Source organism: Sceloporus occidentalis, unplaced genomic scaffold, assembly GCF_023333645.1.
Source record: "Sceloporus occidentalis isolate IW3139 unplaced genomic scaffold, rSceOcc1.0.p SCAF_144, whole genome shotgun sequence".
NCBI classification, from domain to species: domain Eukaryota; kingdom Metazoa; phylum Chordata; class Lepidosauria; order Squamata; family Phrynosomatidae; genus Sceloporus; species Sceloporus occidentalis.
In genome coordinates this window covers 1,627,964-1,646,857 of record NW_028317124.1, presented here as the reverse complement: position 1 = coordinate 1,646,857, position 18,894 = coordinate 1,627,964, and the positions used below count along the sequence as shown (strand labels likewise).

The following is an 18,894-nucleotide window of genomic DNA, read 5'->3' as shown; positions in this document are numbered from 1 at the left end:
CGCTAAATATATAAATAACGTTATAGGAGTTATTTGCGTGGGTTTTATTTCGGGGCGCGATATTCTTTGTTGGGGTCGTATAGGAAGGAGTTCCCGAGCCGGGCAGCTTTCAGTGTGATCCGGGAGATATTCTGGGGTTTATTATATTTATATTTATCTGATGGCGTCTGGTCTGCCGGACCGTAATATTGTGGGTTATACGGAGTCAGGGCTGGGGATGACGAGGTGGTGCTGGCACTTTAAGGCCGAATGTCGTGCACTTTCCTCCGAGTCGCCTTACATGAATTATTAAGCCGCGGACGGGCACCCGGATCAGAACGCGATAAACTATCAGCGACCTACTTTAAAGACTCGCGTTCAGCGGGGCGGCCGTGATGTCTCCACACAGTTCAGAACATTGGGACGGGAGACGGTGCAGGTGGGGTGATGCAGGGACCTTCGAGTCCTGCGTGCCGGGGAAGTATCGTTATGTTACATTTACGGTATTATTATATATATATTGTGTTTTTAGCGACCGGAAGAAGGGTCACCGTGGGAACGAGGAAAGTGCTTCTATTCATGGCTTCTATGGAACTGGCGTTCTGGTGCCGGGGCTTCCGCTAGGCCGGTTTAGCCGGACTTCATAGAGAAGTCGCCCAGAAAATGAGTTATTGGCTCCTGGAAGAGAACAAAACCGCATGAGGAATATTTTGTGCCGCGGGAAGGAGGGACAGAAAGCACAGGGGGGCCGACGTTACAGTAAGTATTTGCGCCTCGTATCCTCGTCCAGCGTCAGGTCGACAACCTCTGGGGGGGACGTCCAGGTCTGCTGCGGCGTCACTGCCGTCCACGACGGAGGCTGATGCGAGCTGTGGTACTGAGGGCCGGCTGCGTGTTTCCAGGAGGACACGCTCTGTATGACGCCGCCGCGGGGGTGAACAAACCTGCCGGAGAGAACGAGAGGGACGTCACTTTCCCCCGCGCGCCATTTAGACGCCAAGGCACAAGCTTCAGAAATGGCCGCATCTCAACGCCCTGTGTCGTATTTATACTGCCCGGTGATCGTTATAGGAGCACTCGGCTCGCTTATTCAACTATACATCATGCAGGGCCGGCCAGGCCAGGCCGCACACATGAATACACCGCTGTGTCGAAGGGTTCTAGACACCACGTACCGCGCGTGTTCTTGGATGCCCACGATCTCCACCTCGCTGTCCGACGATGCATCGTGGGCTCCCTCGTTATTTTGTGCAGTGCTGGCGGGTATTTTATCACAAGAAGGCAACCCCGGGTCCAACTCGGCTGCAGAGAAGAGGCGAAAAAAGTTTTGTTACACACATATCGAACACACAGGGAGGGACTGAGGCTCTGGGGGGGTGGAGATCCACCAAAAAAAGGTCAAAATAAAAGAATAAAGGTTCCATCAGTCAGAATCTTAAGGTATTATTTAAAAGAACGTTCTATTGGCTAATATGTTGCTTTAAATGCATTAAAGTGTCTGATAATAAACCCTACTGACTGGTAAACCATACTGATCCAATATACTGTAGATTTGAGATAGAGTCTGAGATAGAGAATGAGTGAGTGAGTGAATGAGAGTAAGTGAATGAGAGTAAGTGAATGAGAGCAATAAAAGCATTAGGAGTGGTGTTTATTTTTTCAACAGGGTAATCTTATATTCAGTCCTTTCCTTTTTTTCTTTAAGATGCAAATTTGGGGGGTCATCTTATAATCGGGGGACAAGCTCTTCCCTGATCCTTAACACATGAGACCGCTTCAAGGAATGAGTCCAGAGAAGCATGCGCGGGATAGACATATGAATCTAAGACGAGACCAACAAGTGATTAAGGTTTGGGTCTTTATAACAGGAGAAACGGGCACAGTAGACGGGGGGCCGGATGGGGCCAATCTGCCTGCAGAGTCTGTGTTCCCATTGGTTGCTATGGAGACTGCTCCACCGTCATAAGTTTGCTCTGAATACAAAAGAATTGTATCACTGCTGCTTGAAGAGTCACCCAGACAATAATGTGTTAACGGCCCCCTGGAGTACCTGGTTCTGCGTTGAGCTCTTCCAGAAGCCCCCGCGTGCGCCAGGACGCCAGATTCTCCGGCTTCGTCTGGGAGCTGGGCTCCTTCACCGCGGCCGCCGCGAGCATGTTATCGACGTTAACCACTTCGGAGTCTGAATTTGTGTCGGAGATATCATAGTGGGCTACTAACGGAGGGCCGTCTGCAAGCGAAAAGAGACGAGAAATTATAAAAACAAGGAATTCATAAAATAATAACATACGTGGTTCATACGTGTGACTTCTGGGTCGGTCCAGAAACAAATTCTGATTTTACATGCAGGTTTTCTTTATATGTTATTTTCTTTAAAGGTTTTACTTGATGGAGACAGTAGGTGCTACACTGAAAATAAGGCGAATAATATTAAAAGTTCATATTTTACTGAGAGGTTGGTAGAGAAGTGGAACAGCCTCCCAGCAGAAGTGGTAAAGGTTAATACAGTGAGGGGATTAAACATGCATGGGATGGACATACAGCTCCTGAATCTAAGACGAGACCAACGACTGATTAAGGTTTGAGTCTTTACAGCGGGAGAAACGGGCAGACTTTCTGCCTCTCCACGTTTAGTTGGAATACGGGGAGAAAAAACCACGACGTGGGAATATTATACAGCAGGGAGCAGAAGACGCGTCGGGCATCTCGCTGAAAATCACAGATATGTTGATTGTTATTCTGACTTCATATATAAATATATACATTCAGTTTCTCTGTTTCTTGGGAGTATTTTTTTAATTAACACTTTAGGTGCTGGACGGCCTTCTAATCCATTTTACTTACTGTTCGAAAGTTTGCGGTCACTTAGAAATGTCCATTAAAATAACATGAAATGGATCAGAAATCCATCTTAGACGGGGTTAATGTTGTAAATGACTGTTGTCTTCATAGGCGTACAGAGGCCCTTTATCACTCCCATCACTCCTGTGTTTCAATGGCCCTTTATCACTCCCATCACTCCTGTGTTCCAATGGCCCTTTATCACTCCCATCACTCCTGTGTTTCAATGGCCCTTTATCACTCCCATCACTCCTGTGTTCCAATGGCCCTTTATCACTCCCATCACTCCTGTGTTTCAATGGCCCTTTATCACTCCTGTTTCAATGGCCCTTTATCACTCCCATCACTCCTGTGTTTCAATGGCCCTTTATCACTCCCATCACTCCTGTGTTCCAATGGCCCTTTATCACTCCCATCAATCCTGTGTTCCAATGGACCTTTATCACTCCCATCACTCCTGTGTTCCAATGGCCCTTTATCACTCCCATCACTCCTGTGTTTCAATGGCCCTTTATCACTCCTGTTTCAATGGCCCTTTATCACTCCCATCACTCCTGTGTTTCAATGGCCCTTTATCACTCCCATCACTCCTGTGTTCCAATGGCCCTTTATCACTCCCATCAATCCTGTGTTCCAATGGACCTTTATCACTCCCATCACTCCTGTGTTCCAATGGACCTTTATCACTCCCATCACTTCTGTGTTCCAATGGCCCTTTATCACTCCCATCACTCCTGTGCCAGAAATTTCCTTGTTTTCCATGAAAACAGCTCAGTGACCCCAAACTTTTGAACGGCTGTGTACACTGTGACTGTAATCTTACTGCTGCATGTGACATCATAAAAAAAAAGGGTTCCACTTATGCTTTTGTAATTAAACGCAGCATTAGAAACAGCTCTTCTTATTAAAAATTATCTTTTTTTATTATTATTTTTTGTTTTCTGTGATTAAACCTCCAGAGGAAAGAATAAATCTGCTGAGATTCACTGGCTTGACTTCTTATCAAGTTTAATTAAACCTTTTGTCTTAATTATCCCTGGGAATATTTCATTAATTGGGGAAAGGATTACGCATCACACGATGATCCACATCGGGGCTAAATATTATATTATTATACGGGAGAACACATTGTTTTGGTTCTAAAATAGCCAAAGGAATCATCTTTCCAGATTATTGCTTTTCTTTACATTCAAATAAACATTAAAATAATGAGAAATAAAATACTTCAAAATTAGGTTAAATGTCCCAAACACAGAATGAGTGACGATCTGACACCCCGCCGCCGGCACAATGCAGGAGTCTCTGAAAGCAGACTTATTCATTAAATACTTCGATATTGTCAGCGACACAACCTTAACCAGTCGTTGGTCACGTCTTAGATTCAGGAGCCGTATGTCTATCCCATGCATGTTTAAATCCCCTCGCTGTATTACCCTCTACCACTTCTGCTGGGAGGCTGCTCCACTATCCCCCCCCCCCCCCGCGCAAATCTGGAAAGCTGCCTGAAGTTAGGCTGAGCTTAACCAGAGAAGCCCCAGCTGACTTTAATGGGGATCGAGGGTCTTCTGAATACCGATCTTGGGACAACAGGCGGCTCCGGGGTGACCTTCTGTGCTGGTGGACAGACCCCAAGTCCTCCAGCTGCTCTCGATTATAATAGACCCCCAACTGGCTTTTCCTACCAAGCCAACGGCCGCGGATTATGGGAGTTAGACCCCCTACGATGTCGCTACATGGCGGACCCAGGACTAGGGAACCGGCGGCCATGATGTCTGGATTTACAGACGTGACACCAGAGACCTCTGAATTGTGCTGCGGGATAGCGGTCGGGGACATGTTATGAGGTCATAAAAGGCGACACTGGTTAAAACACAAGCTTAGTGCAGAAGATACAGGGGGGAAGTACAATGTTGACTGGCGGATTAAATGCCACCCGCACTAAATCATCGCCTGCCCACCGAGGCTTTTGTAACAACGTTAACAGGTTGCAAGGGCAGCGCGTGTCGCCGTTACAGCAATAAAGTTTTGTGAATTCAATTGAACGACCCCATTTAAAAATATATATATATAAAAAATTGACTATTTAACCCTTCAAGCCCCCGTCGGGGCGAGGGCATGGCACTGAACGTTCGAGTCAAAATTGTACCACTCCGACATGTATAGTCATGCAAAAAATAAATGGATAAATAAAATGTCGTTGGAGATGTATATACATGCAGAGTGATAAAAATAGAGATTTTTGGAATCACCTACCCAGAGTAAAAAGTTTGGGGTCAAATCTTCATCGGGAGGATCTAAGCATTAACTTGTAGCTCCACTCTGGTATCTTCCACACTTCCAATGAGCACAGCTTAGTATTTAATCTTAAACACACGTACAGGGTAAGCAGACACGGGTACATCGGCAGCATGCGGCGACGGCTTCCATATATACACGCTGGCAAACATAGTCCGTGGCGCAGGGCCGTGCGGGGGCGACGGAGCCCTGTGTGGCCGCCTTCCCTGACCATCCTTCACATTAAACTTCTGCAGGTTTGTACCCCTTGATAGGGTTTAAGGGGTACGTCGATGCCCATGTCATATGTATTGTCTGGGCATGTCCTTGAAGGAGCATGCGTGATGTATGCGTCATTCCAGAAGCCCTTTAAAATTTGCCCCAAATCCAGCCAATTTATATAAAAGACAGGACTACTAAAATAAACAAACTGGTACTCGCTGCAATATCGCCAATTTGTACGTATCATCACCTTTTCTGTCCATAATTAATAACGTAGACCCTCAAGGAGCGTCTCCTTAACGAAGCGCAGCGTTATTTCCCCCCTACCATAACCCAGGCATCAGCTGATTTAAATCCCAATACTCTGTGCTTAGGGCTGGAGAACCACAGACTCGTCTATTCACCAACTCACAAGTTTGGGAAGGCAGCTGAGTGAGTGGCCACAAACTGAACGCTCGCACTCAGCTCTGCTGAGCCGAGACTGCGCTGGGTTCAGTAGGGACTGTGGCAGACCCATGAATGAAATCCCGTTGGCCGCGCCCGTGTTATGGATGGCAACAAGACTCCTTCTGTGTTCCCGTTATACCTCTATTTCCTGGGTTCGCCAACATATCTGTTCTACGGTCTCGAAAATATCCCCCAGGACTTTCTTAGACAAACGTACTTCTCCTACTAGTTTCTGGAAATCACGCATGGTGCCTGAACTTCTGAAGTTCCAGAATTGTCAATAGTTCAAGAGAAAACCATCTTTCCTTGGGTTGTCTAGAACCGCCCTGGTCTTCTGTTCTACGCTTCCTCTGGTCATCCTTCAAGTTCCGAGAAGAGCCGTGGGGAGAGTTGACGTTTTCTGGGGGGTATTTTCTTACGTGTCATATAGAGGCCCAGCTGCCCTCAGTATTCTATTTTGGGTTCATTTTAGGTGACGGCCTGAAGATTTCAGCGGTTTCCATGAATTTGGAAGAACACGATTCGGATGTGGCCGTATTCTGGCGATTGACATCACCGAGGTCCCAGCAGACTCTTAATCCATTCTGAATCCAGACATCAGATATCATTAGATATCAGCCCTGTTTCTAAAAGTAAGGAGGGGTTTTTGTTCTCAACCTAGCCACGGACGATGACTTACTCCTGCATGTGATATTAGTAGGAGTTCCACCTCAGTAGTACGATGGCCATTGACAGGCAAAAGGAAGAACGTTGGTATCTCCTCCGCTTGCAGCACTTTGGAGAAATAAAACGCAGTCAAAAGATAAATCGGAGGATCCTCCAAGCGGCTGTGGCTTCCAACTCAGTCCTACTAAACATTAATAACATGTAAAGGAACGAGCAGCTCGTCATACAACATGTAAGGTCCTTCTTCAGGGTCTACGTTCCAACTGAAGAACCTTGGAGGTCCTAAAGCATCTTCTTCTACGTTGGCCCGATAAAATTTATCAAACGCATGAAGGAAGCGGCTTGATCCTAAAGTTTCATTGAAGGTTATAAGTCAACTACGGAGGCCGCAGAGGTCCACACTTAATGGTCAGGGCATTGTACTGAAGACTCCATCTACTGGGTCTTGGGAACCACAACTTGGGAAAGTTGTCTTCTTGCAAAAAAACAATTTTCCCAATAATTATTCTACGCCGATACCCACCCCCACCCCTGAACAAAGCCACAAATAAGCCATAATAAACACCATTTTTTTTTTTATTTATTCATACTAAGTTACGTAGTTACATTTCAAAATCATACAATGATATTGCAAAGAATACATTTTCGAAGTAACAATAAACTCTCTGTAGTTCAAGTTTATCTGGGGGGGGGGACGCACACATACATTCGGAAATGAAAGGAATAACAGGAAATGCTGCTCATTTTGTGTAAAAGTATTAATGCGTTTTTACTCCATGCCCCTCGTACAGAACATGGGGGGGAGGTCTGGAGTATCAGCCATAAATCTCTGTATTTTAGTGCACGTCTATTACTATAATATATATATATATACGTAGGTAGCAGAGTTAAAGCATTTATTGTATATATCCGCAAATAATACTTGCATTGCGCGAGAGGTCAGCTGACAGCTGCACCATGAGATTTTGCACCAAGTTCTACCCCCTTCAACCAACGGCATCCTGGCAGAGGTGGCCCTTTCTGATGCCGTCCGACCCCAAATTCCAGGGTAGGGACGGGATATATTTTCTTTGTTGTGAAATATAACAGTCTGGGCCTATATTTTTACATTTTTTGGAGCATTTTAGTGGCGGGACTACCACGTTTACAGCTTTCGCCCCCTCATATGGCAGTAACGGGCGGCTTTACCCCGGGGGAAGATTAGCGCTAGGGCAAGAAGCTGAAAAACCGGCCACAACAAATAGTTCCCTGATCTGTACTCCTTTCTAGTCCTCCAAAGGCTGAACCAACTGGCTTTCCTCAAACTGGAAACCTACTGGGAATCCATAATTATTCCGGATATCCCACAAAGAATATTCTAACCCTAAGGAAGTGTAAACAATATTAGAATATAAGGATCTCCAAAAGAAACCCTTGCCAAGCATCCCACTGCTTATTGGAGCCACCATTTAATGGATCTGGACTGGAGGTTTGTAGCTAGATGAGGACAGAATATAGTCCTCGAATACCCGTCACTAATGTTCATTTGCTGAACCCTGCTGAGCTATACCTCTCAGGGGGGGAAAAAAACGGGACAGAGTTAGAGCTCGTCGGGACTACGTGGCAAAATCAGGACAGTTGGGAGCCAAGCGTCTCCGTCCATGGCTTGTTGTACGCGGAATACTTTAGTAAAGCTTTTAACGCAGCAGAACATTGGCAGAACGGATTCCTCCGTTTCCTTGGCATCGAAGGTATGAGTATTAAAACATGGCGGGCGTAAGAGTAAAAAAAAAAAAAGTATGTGGCGTCTAACGTAATCCGTGGCCACCTCCGGCGAGAGGAGACTTACTTTGGTTGAGTGAACTAGAAGTCTAAGTTTTTTTTTGGGGGGGGGGGATACTAACGGGATGTAACTGTAAAGGTTATATAAATATTTTGACCTTTTGGTGTCTTTTCCATAATATTAAAATAATAATAATGATATAAAAGCGAGGGGTTTCTGGCCCTCTGGTGTATAAATGTTTAACACATGCGTGGATATGATGTCATTTTTCAGGTGTTCTCGAGCCCCCGTAACCAAAGTCGGCCTGGGGGGTGGAATAGGGTGTCTGGAAAACCGTCTGCGGTTACGGTGGCCGCCGTTCCCTATGTCATCAGCTCCTCGTAGCGCTACCTAAATTCCATGAGATCTCACATTCTTTGTGAAAAGGACCCCCTTACAGGTCGCTTGCCCCGGAGCCACAGAGACGGGGAGGATAAAGCCGCGTCTGCAGAGCGGGGAAGCCGAGAGGCGTTACAGAAGCCCTCGCAAAGCAACTTGGTCTACTGGGCAAACGTAACAATTAGGATAAAGTGGCGACCGCACCGCGCGACCTGCAGCCGTTTCCCATCCAGTATTTGTCAACCAAATGTTCAGCAGGAACATTCATTCGGTTACCATGGTGATAAAACCACTTTTCAAACTTTTTGTGTGCATAATCTCTAATTTCTCGGACTAATGTCGAGTGGCATACGTGTTTAAACGTACATTTTCTACAGCGCTTGTGGGATCGGGGGAGACTTTCTCTCGTTAAAGGGACAGTAACGCTTTATGCCGCGCTTGCTGTATATAAGGCAGCATTAATGCATACGCGTGCGGCCACCTACAGCCTCCATACCTGACTTCGCGCATCTCCGGCCTGGCTACAGATACCCGCCCGGGACAAAATTATTCGGGCTGAACTAATCCTCCCACCGACGGTCATGACTGTCCCACAAAAGTCAGGACTGTTGGGAGGAGTGTTACAACCACAGTCTACTTCAGCTGTTGCACCTACGGCCAGAAAGCAGGGATCGACTAATTTGAAAAAGTAAAATAAGTATTTATTACTTAGAGGTGGTAAAAGGGCACCGTTTAAGTTAAAATGATGAGGGAAAAAAATATATATTCCATAGGTATTCAGTTTCTAGACTAGTTATTATCTACATCTATACAGCTAAGTTAGGTAAATAATATAAGATATTAACGATGTTAAACTAAATAAGATACGTGGCGCAGGGCCATGCGGTTCCTGCAGAATCGGCTCATCAGAACAGAATCAAAAATGTACAGTTTGGTGTCGTCTATAAAACAGTCTGTGTGTTTTAGCTGAAAACACGGACATTTGAAGACTTCTAAGAGAAGTGGAGACATTAAATGTGAACGTGAGAGCATCGGGGTAAAAAATCAGAATAGGGATGATGATGATGAGGTCTGCTCTTGGCTCTTCGGCCAGCTGGTGACGGGGTTTATCGGGTTGGAACTTTATGATTTGGAGATTCTACGAATGGAGCCCTCAGTAAACGAACATTCCGTAGACCTTATTTACCTACAGGCAATACATGGTTAATGCCGGGGTCCACCTGCCCCAAATTTCGGCTCGCTAGGGGCCTGTCGACTGGCAACTGTAGGCGATAAAGCCCGAGAGTGGACACCAGAAGGTTCCATGGGATAACCCTGACATTTGTACTCTCTCCTTCCCTTCCCAAATAAATGTATACAAAATCCCAATTTCTACATATTTTATCACAATTTAGTGGTGGGAGAGAAAAAAAAAAAAAAAGTCACCTGCAATCAGGTTCCAAGTCGTTGGGTTTTAAGCCGTATCGTCTACTGCAGGCATGGGCAAACGTTCCTAGACTACAACTCTGAAGACACCCAGCCGGCGGCGAGAGCTGCCGTCTGACAACAGCTGCGTGAAGACGTTTAACCCCTTCCTGGCCCAGTATGCAGAGAGCAGACACCGGCTTACAATAACTACAGGGTCGTAAATACTTACTGGGACACATTTCAACCCCCGATATGGGTGAATGAAGCAATACTATAGATCTGGTTATCTTTTATGCCGTTTAAATAGAGTGTGGAGGGTTTCTGGTGCCCGCAGACCCGTTACAGGGTCGGAAACACCGTAATAGGTTGAAGACCCCCACAATAGTGAGTTTTTTGGGTGGGGAGGGACAGGCAGATCACCCACTGATGAGTTTATGTCTACGTGTGATAAAATACATCAAACTGTCGACGCGTCCTGCAAATAGTAGGAAGCCTTGTCCGCGGTCTGGTCGCACGGCATGCACACAGAGCAGGTGCGGGGATATTACGGCATACATCGGGCAGGGTTCGGCCAAAGCTGCGGTGAGCTTCTTAAAAAAAAAAAGAAAAATAACAAAAAAAAAACCCAAACATTGTGAATGAATAAAGACACAAAAGTACACTTTCTGTGCAATTTGAGGAGAAAGAAGAGAAGATCCGGTGAGCCGGGGCAGACGTGGTTAAGGCTGATTTAAATCCTGTTCTGCTAGGTTGCCGTTCTCGGGGTAGGTAGCCGGGTAATTGTTGTTGGTTAGCGACGTCGGGAAATCTAACGTGTCAACATTTTGGTAGCTCACGTAGGAGCCGAAGGACTGCTGGGGTATCAGGGGGCTGTCGGGCAGGGACGGGCTGCTCGGAGAAAGCCTCTGGCCGACGAGCTGCAGTTTGGGGTCTCGGGGGGGCTCCAGCTGCTGCTTGCTCTCCTCGTCCGTGTCTAGCCGGGTGAGCTTCTCTATCCACAGGCGGAACTTCTCCTCCGTCTGCCTCTGCATCTCTGCAAAGCAGTTCATGGCCTCTTCTAGGACATTGCCTATGCAGTTTCTATCCCAAACGGTGCCCCTTTCGAGCAATCCGGAAATATCGCCACGAGCTCCTGAAGGTCCCCCGGCACGACTGAAGCCAGCTTTAAAGACATTGAGGCCATTGGGTAAGAAAACATTGAGACAGCAAGCAGATAACAATAATTCAAGCTGTGTTTAACCAGTGTCAGCATGCCTTAGGAAGGACAGGGGATGCCCTGCCTTCTAAACACCGCCAAACCGGGACATTTTACAGCAGACCCACCTCCCTCGACACAGACATTCCTGCTACAAACGTTCATTCCGTCGCTTAAATAATACAGCGCATGAATAATAATATCACACAGTGTGAGCGGACCTCCTGAAACAAAATGTATTAACATTGCAGTGTTATAACTAAAGCCATCGTTCCACTAACTCACCACCAACAGTTTAAAACCTTTTGCTTGAGTAATAAAGTACATTGAGACGCAATAAACCAAAATATAGGCCGAGCTTGATGCATTACGTGGTGGAAAGAGCGGCGTCACAATGCCTACGGTCCCCAATACGGACACTCCGTCCATCGCATGGACTGTAACGTATGCGATAGTCGGACTCACTGCCAGTACAACAAAGCTTCCGTTGCTTTTAATGGCAGAGACTGGCAGCTCCGAGCAGCCAAAACCGGAGAAGAAACGGCACAACGAAGGGGGAGTGCACTGCAGCTCTGGGGCTGCAGCTTCTCCTACGGGTTATTCTTTCAGCTACAACAAACCCCTGAATGTTAAATTACTTAAACACTCAAGAATTGGTACCGCTGCACAGGTCACTGGGGTGTCTCTTTAATCCTCATATTGCTAATGAACCAGAAGAATTGCCCTCCACCTAAAAATCTAACCACCCCCAGAGGCGACACTTGGATTGGGGATGGAGTTCGGGTACGGGGCACATTAACGACGGGGTGAAAGGGACAGTTACCCAAAGACCTCTAACTACGGGCAAAACAAACATAGGTTTTCATTCTGTGCCAGTATATCCTGTGATTTTAAAGACATGTTCAGGGGCTGGGGGTTACGATAGGCCCTCTTCACTAATAATAATAAAATAAAAAATAACAACCTTCGGCAGCCCATAGAACAGACCAAGCGTCCTGGCAGCCCACCCTTTACCAAATAAACAAGAGTGCGGGGGTCTTACATGAGGGTCTGCTCTGCCCCATACTCCACTTCCTGCCCCATACCCCACTTCCTGTTTGGGAAAGCGGTTAGGGGACCCATTTTCATTTTATTCCCGAACAAACCGCCTGCCATCCCATGCGCAGCACGCTTATCGTGTATAGAAACGCATTCGGTACGGACTACAAACACGACAGAAGTCAGAGAAGAAGGGAATCTGCTCATTTTACGTCAGATTTAAGTATAGGGTTAGTAAAACGTTTAGGAACACGGGGAGGCACATAGAACTCTTAAGACATCCTATGATAGGCCAAGCCAAAGAAGATGAATAAAATTCACCAATAAGAAGAAGAAGAAGAAGACATGGCGGCCGTGCGTAAGAGAACCAGCGAGCTGCAGCCTTCTCAGGCCGGCGCGGTCTAAAAATGTAAAAGAAATAAATTTGTTTGCTGAAGAAAGTTTTATTCTCTATTTAAAAGTTAAAAAGAAAAAAAATCCTGTAACTTTAGTTAAAAAGAGTAAAAATTTAACTTTTTCTTTTTCGGTGCGCCGAGGACTCGCGATGGATCCGCGTGTAATAACGTGGAGACCGCGGGAGGCAGCTGCAGTAACAGCGGGATCTCGTCCATTACAACGTAACTAAAACTAAACTAAATACATCCATCGTACCAACACAGGGTTAATATTCATTAATTCACCCCATTCCCTCAAGATTGTCAGCCTGCAAGCCGAGCCGCTCCACCTAACGTGCCGGTTTGTCTTAGTCTGTCAATTCTCGTCTCGTCAGACCCCTTGAGTTTATGTATTGTATTAAGCGCTGCGTAGATTGTTGGCGCTGTAGAAATAAGAGATGATGATGATGATGATGATGATAAAAGCTGTCACCGAGACAAATTCTGTTAAGCGGAATGATATCAGTTGGTCTTTTTAATCCTGAAACCACACATTAGGAATAAAATTGCATTCGCTTATTCTATTGCTGAGCGTCTTTTGAATTTGTTTAACGCTGGAAAGTCTTTTTAAAAGCCATTTTTTAAATGACTTTGTTTTAAGTAAAGGATTGGATAACTGTCTCTTTTAAATCGGGATGAGAAGGAGCCATCTCACAGAAAACGACATTCTCCACTTCACAAGAAGCTTCCGACTCGATGGGGGATTCTAAACGCAGCTATAGAGACGAGCAAGGCAAGAAAATATTTTTATACACATTCAAAAAGTTTGGGGGTCACTCAGCTGTTTTCATGAGAAACAAAGACATTTCTGGCTGTAACATAATTTACAAAAGGGTTTTCTAACCAGCAATTAGCCTTTTACACTTAAACTTGGATCAGCGAAGACAACGTGCCATTGGAACCCGGGAGTGATGGGAGTGATAAAGGGCCATTGGAACCCAGGAGCGATGGGAGTGATAAAGGGCCACTGGAACCCGGGAGTGATGGGAGTGATAGAGGGCCACTGGAACCCGGGAGTGATGGGAGTGATAGAGGGCCACTGGAACCCGGGAGTGATGGGAGTGATAAAGGGCCTCTGTACGCCTATGAAGAGATTCCATTAAAAATCAGCCGTTTCCAGCTACAATAGTCGTTCACAACATTAACCCCGTCTGCGCTGGATTTCTGATCCGTTTCATGTTATTTTAATTGACAAAATCTGCTTTTCGCCCAAACAAGGGAATTTTTAAGTGACCCCAAACTTTTGAACAGTGTAATATATATATTTATATATAGTTTTAAAAAAGTAAAACAAACAAAGATTAGCATGTAAATTACTTGTCGCTCTAAGCAATTTGGAAACACAAAGTAAAATAACGAACGGGGAACATAAAGCTTGGAATCCGCCTCGGTCTGCGTTCAAAGAAGCGCCTCGTTCGCTGCCATCTCCGCTCAGACCGGCGTAATAACCTCGTATCTTCCTGCTGACCGGGTTGCCTTACAACAAACTTTATTTAAAAGAAACAGGATAAAAAAAAAACAAAAAAAAAAAACAAACATACAAAGACAAACGGCCAAGTGTCCGCACACCACGCGGAGCCTTCTAAAGGCCGGGGCTGGAGACGGGGGTCTGATCGTCCGCCGAGATGTTCCTGCCCCAGACGAGGGGGCATTTACTCTCCTTCTCGAGAAACGTTTTCTTCTCGTTCAGCGGTTCCAGCCCTTCCTGGGAGTTAATAAGGAGACCATGACTCCCAGACAGCAACGAGAAACAGAGCCTGCCTTCCTAAAATATCTCGGAGCGCAGCTTGCCGATCGTATCCATTTATTTAATTTACAGGAGTGTTCGTAAAAACACAGCGCGGGACCCCCGTGTGCCGTCTCTGCTTAGCTTTGCTTTAGGGTGAAGAGCGGGGGATTTTATGGGAAAAAAGGTAAAATGGCTGAATAATAATAATAATAAATAATACCATAATTGATTAATAATAAATAAAATAAAGTTTTTTGTAAGGGAAAAAAATAAATAAATAAAAAATTCTAAAAAAAATAGGCATTTTAAAATGTTTTATTTAAATGTTATGCTTTTTGATTAATGGCTATTCTGATATAAAGTTGGAGAATTAACACCCAGGCGCTATTGCTTTTATTCCACGGCCGGAGAAAAGCCCAAACATATCGTTGTAAAGAAAGCCAATCGGTGCGACAGGTACCGGTTAGTCAGATGTGACCAATACGCAGCTACGATATTGGACAAATACGCCCCGGAGATTGCCCCGCCCCCCCACCACGATGCTAAAAATAGACTCTTATCCACAGTAATGATGATGACGACGAAGAGGAACGTACTACATTCAATATCTACCCACGCCATGTCATATCCAAAAAGCCACCTTGGGGGGGACGGGACCACCACAACGTGTTTAAATTAATATTGCGAAAGGGCCAGGGTAACATCGGGGCCGCGAATAGCGTCAACGGGCAACTAAAGGCTCCGATCATCCTCATTTTATTTGAAAGACCTGGGCAGTCAGTTACATTACCAGAAAAAATGACTTTACAACGGCTGCCGGGCACGTAAAAACAAAGCACTGGGGTGCGTTTGGCGATAAATAATTAAAATATTTACGCACTTGGGTCAGTAAAAGTTGACTGCCAGTAAAGGAAAGCATTAGCCAAGTGTATGCAGATGACCAGCGATTACTACGGCCTCCCCCCGTCACCGAATCCAAGCAGTCATTAAAAACAAAACAAGCGCCGTACTCTCCCGCTACGGATCCGTCTTCATTAACGGATTCCCGGTCATTAGCAGCGTAAGCCGCGGCCAGTCGGGCCCTAAACGCTCTATGAACCTAAAACAATGCAAACGCGTCTGTGACATAAAGGCCTTAAAGGGGCAGCCAACCCGCAGGTCCCGGCTGCACCCCCAGCCTTAAAGAAGCAGCAACACATTTATCATATAAGACAGAAGAAAGACAGAAGAAAGACAGAAGAAAGACAGAAGAAAGACAGAAGAAAGACAGAAGAAAGACAGAAGAAAGACAGAAGAAAGACAGAAGAAAGACAGAAGAAAGACAGAAGAAAGACCGTGCCCAGCGTCTCCAAACACACAATGCCGGTGATGAATAATTCTGGATAAATGGGCAGTAAACTTTAGGTTTTTTTTGTTATTTTTGGACAGGAGTATTTAATTGCGCATTAAGGACACAGCTCGCATCTGTATAGGCGGAGGGGACCAGGACGAGCTGGCAGCGATCAGACCGGAAACTAAACGTCTAAGGAACTCTACAAATCTTAGTTTTACTAATATATAAATAAATATATATATATATACACAAAATACTGCCATTTTAACATAGTGACGGAGACCTCAGTCAGCGCCATGCGGAGGCACATCAGGGAGAGGCGAGCCGTGCGGCTTTCGAGTTTTGTATCGGTCACCACTGATTCCCATCCATGTAATTTGGAATAAACAAGGCAGCGTCCTCACTCACAGAAATGAAAGGTTAGTATCGGAGACAGGAGATCCATAATATAAAAAAAAAAAAGCCCATTAATGACCATATTCTTCTCAGACACTCAATGAGGGAAGCGTTAAGTGTACAACGTGAAGAGGTCTTACCACCGCTGCTGACTTTGGACAAGAATCCCTGTTAATACGTAACCCCAACTGAACACTACAGACTGACTTGGTAAAGACCAACTACATGCGCGACTTACAGAGAGAGCACTCAGCGATCGCCGAGCGCTTACTCACTGCGGACGGACATCAGAAAAGGCATCTCCAAGGAACACTTTTCTTTACCTGGTATCTCGGCTGTGATTGTCTTACTGCTCCCTGAAACCTCTTCGTCTTCGTCGGACGAGCTCGTGCTGGAGTTACAGGTGAGGTCGCTGTCGCTAGTGCTGCTGTCCTGCAGTAGGTTGTACTTCTTCCGCGCGGCGGCCTCTCTCTTCTGCCTCAAAAGCCGGATCCTTTCCTTGTGCTTTTGGCTCCGGTGACCTTTGACCTTGGCCACCCTGCCGTTTTGCTTGTCGCTGGACTGGCGGTTCTTCTTGGCCGCCATGGTGGACGTCTCGCTCTCCGACCGCGACCTCCTGGACTTGCGGCCGCCCGCCACGCCTTGCGCGGCCCCGTCGCAGGCTTCGGTTATTGCTTGCGGGCGACGCGTCTCGCTCTCTTCGGCGGAAGACAGTGTGTCCGAGTCGGCTAAGTGGCCGCTGGAAGAAGGGGAAAGCATGCAGTGGTTTGAGGAGTCGCTTTCGTAAACACGACCGGCTGTCGGTTTGTCGCTTTCGGTAGACGCTAGTTGGGACTCCGAAGAGTCCCTCCGCAGTTCCTTCAGCAGGCAAGGCATGGAGGAGAGCCCGGAAGAGTCTGGGGTGTCCTGTGCTCCGTCCTTCAGAGGAGGCGTCTGTAGTTCTTCCTCTACCTGAGTATCCACTCTCTGCTGTGGGACCTGAGGAGGGACTTCAGAATCTAGAAGTTCTTGACTTTTTCCAGCCGCCTCCATCTTCATGTCAAACTCGTAAGTCCTCCCCAAGCGCAGACCATGGAGATTATACTGGAAGACCGTACGTTGGCTCGTTGCTCACGCGGACATGCACTGTAAAGACATCACAAAAAAGATAAAGTTAAAAGAAGGTGGTTTTTGTACCAAACAAACCGCTCTGTGGATTTAAAGGACGGCAAACGAGCAGCAATTACAAGGAAACGCGATGGAACCATCCAAATACGGAGCAAGACCGGGCCAAGGCAGCCATAATCGCCTGGCAAGGTATGGAGGGTGGGAATCTGTTCTTAGACGTACCGCCAAAGACTTGGAACATGGATTTATAGGACAGCTCATACTTTTTGTCTCCCCGTCATTCATTTGGGTTAAAAGGAGCGTATATTACATGGGAGAGCCGAGCCGTGCTTCAAAATTAGTGGATAGATTTCCTATCGTTGGTTTTCTCTTTGCCCGGCTTAAAGCGTCAGATTCCCAACAAAAGGGAAGAAAAGCTCAACAAATGGGGAGGGATAATAATGCAAATCCCCCTCCGTGGTATACACATAAGATGGGCTTCTTATACATATCGCTTATTAGAATCATTAAACGCTGTTAACCTTTAGGCAGGTTTATGGTTAAAGCCCCAGATCTTCAGTAGCGGATAGTAAGCTTGCGGGTCAAACCGTTTTGGACGCTGCTGTTCCATATATTCCCGATTACAGCACTCAGACGATAAGGTTTTTTTGTACAGTAGTAGCCGGCCAATTAAGGTCTATGGGGAGGAGAAAAAAAACAAAAAAAAAAACAAAAAAAAAAATAGCCAGCTCTGCCATAAATCACAGGGGATTCTAATGGAAGAAAGAGCTTTCTGGGAGCTGGGAAGCAAGCGGCCGGCGTTTGAGGCTTCGGACATGAAGGGGTTAAGGCATTGTCGCTGGGTTGTGTTGTATGACAGCGCGGTCCGCTATCGCGTTAATCCCGACGCGCATTACAGGAGGCACAGTCACCGGTGTGAAGCCTTCGGGGGAAACGAGTCACCGGGCGCCCAACCAAAAGCTGACTTCTGTCCTTACCTGGGGGTTCTGGGACGCAGGGGTTACCATAAAGCCTAATCAGTGGAAGAAATTAAGTATAGTAATTTAGGTTGAAAAAACACCAAAGTCCATCAAGTCCAACCTTCCCACCTATCCTTCCTATTAAAAAAAAAAAATAAAAAAAAAAAAATCAAATAAAAAAAAAATCAAGGGAATTGTAACGTATAGGAGGGGGATATTCTGATCCGTACAGAACGGAAAGACTGAGATTTGGGGACAGAGCCGCTTCAAGAACCACAGAAAAATAACCCATGCGTGGAGTTTGCGAATTGCATGTAGTTTAGATGGTGCGGGGGACGAGGACTTCATTCATTCACAAGCTTTTGTAGAAAGGGTTGCCGTTTCATTGTAGCGGGAATGAAAGTGCTTTTACTATTTGTTAACCGTGTATCGCCTGCAAAAATATCAAATAGTTACTGAATCACAGGGGTAAATTCTAATAAAAAATATATTGTAAAAGTAGTATTAGGAATGAAATAACATGCATATAGGATGAACCAATCAGCAGTGAGATTCTATTGGGGGGGGTCTGGATCTCTTGCGCATGATCGCAGGCGGAATGAACGGAGTTACTTGTAATCGCAGGACGGACACGGTTCAGTTAGCGGGGTACGTGTGTGTCATGTATGAAGCCAGCCCTCCCCGTGAACACGCGGGAACAGAACATACCAGCGCTCACAAGCTCCAC

General features: G+C 46.0%; 1 protein-coding gene across 3 annotated transcripts; it reads right to left on the bottom strand.

Annotated features, from left to right (window-relative positions):
* Positions 1-733: 733 nt before the first annotated feature.
* LOC149280887 (protein ARK2N-like) lies at positions 734-17,139 on the bottom strand. 3 transcript variants are annotated; one of them, XM_089499980.1, is made up of 4 exons: positions 16,425-17,139; positions 2,030-2,227; positions 1,155-1,281; positions 734-923 (listed from the first exon to the last, which is right to left on the bottom strand). In XM_089499980.1, exons 1-4 carry the CDS (start codon positions 17,137-17,139, stop codon positions 734-736), a joined length of 1,230 nt encoding a protein of 409 aa, XP_089356106.1. The 3 variants fall into 3 exon arrangements, with proteins under 3 accessions (XP_089356106.1, XP_089356107.1, XP_089356108.1); XM_089499981.1 differs by having other exon boundaries at positions 2,030-2,209; XM_089499982.1 differs by lacking the exon at positions 2,030-2,227.
* Between the last annotated feature and the right edge of the window lie 1,755 nt (positions 17,140-18,894).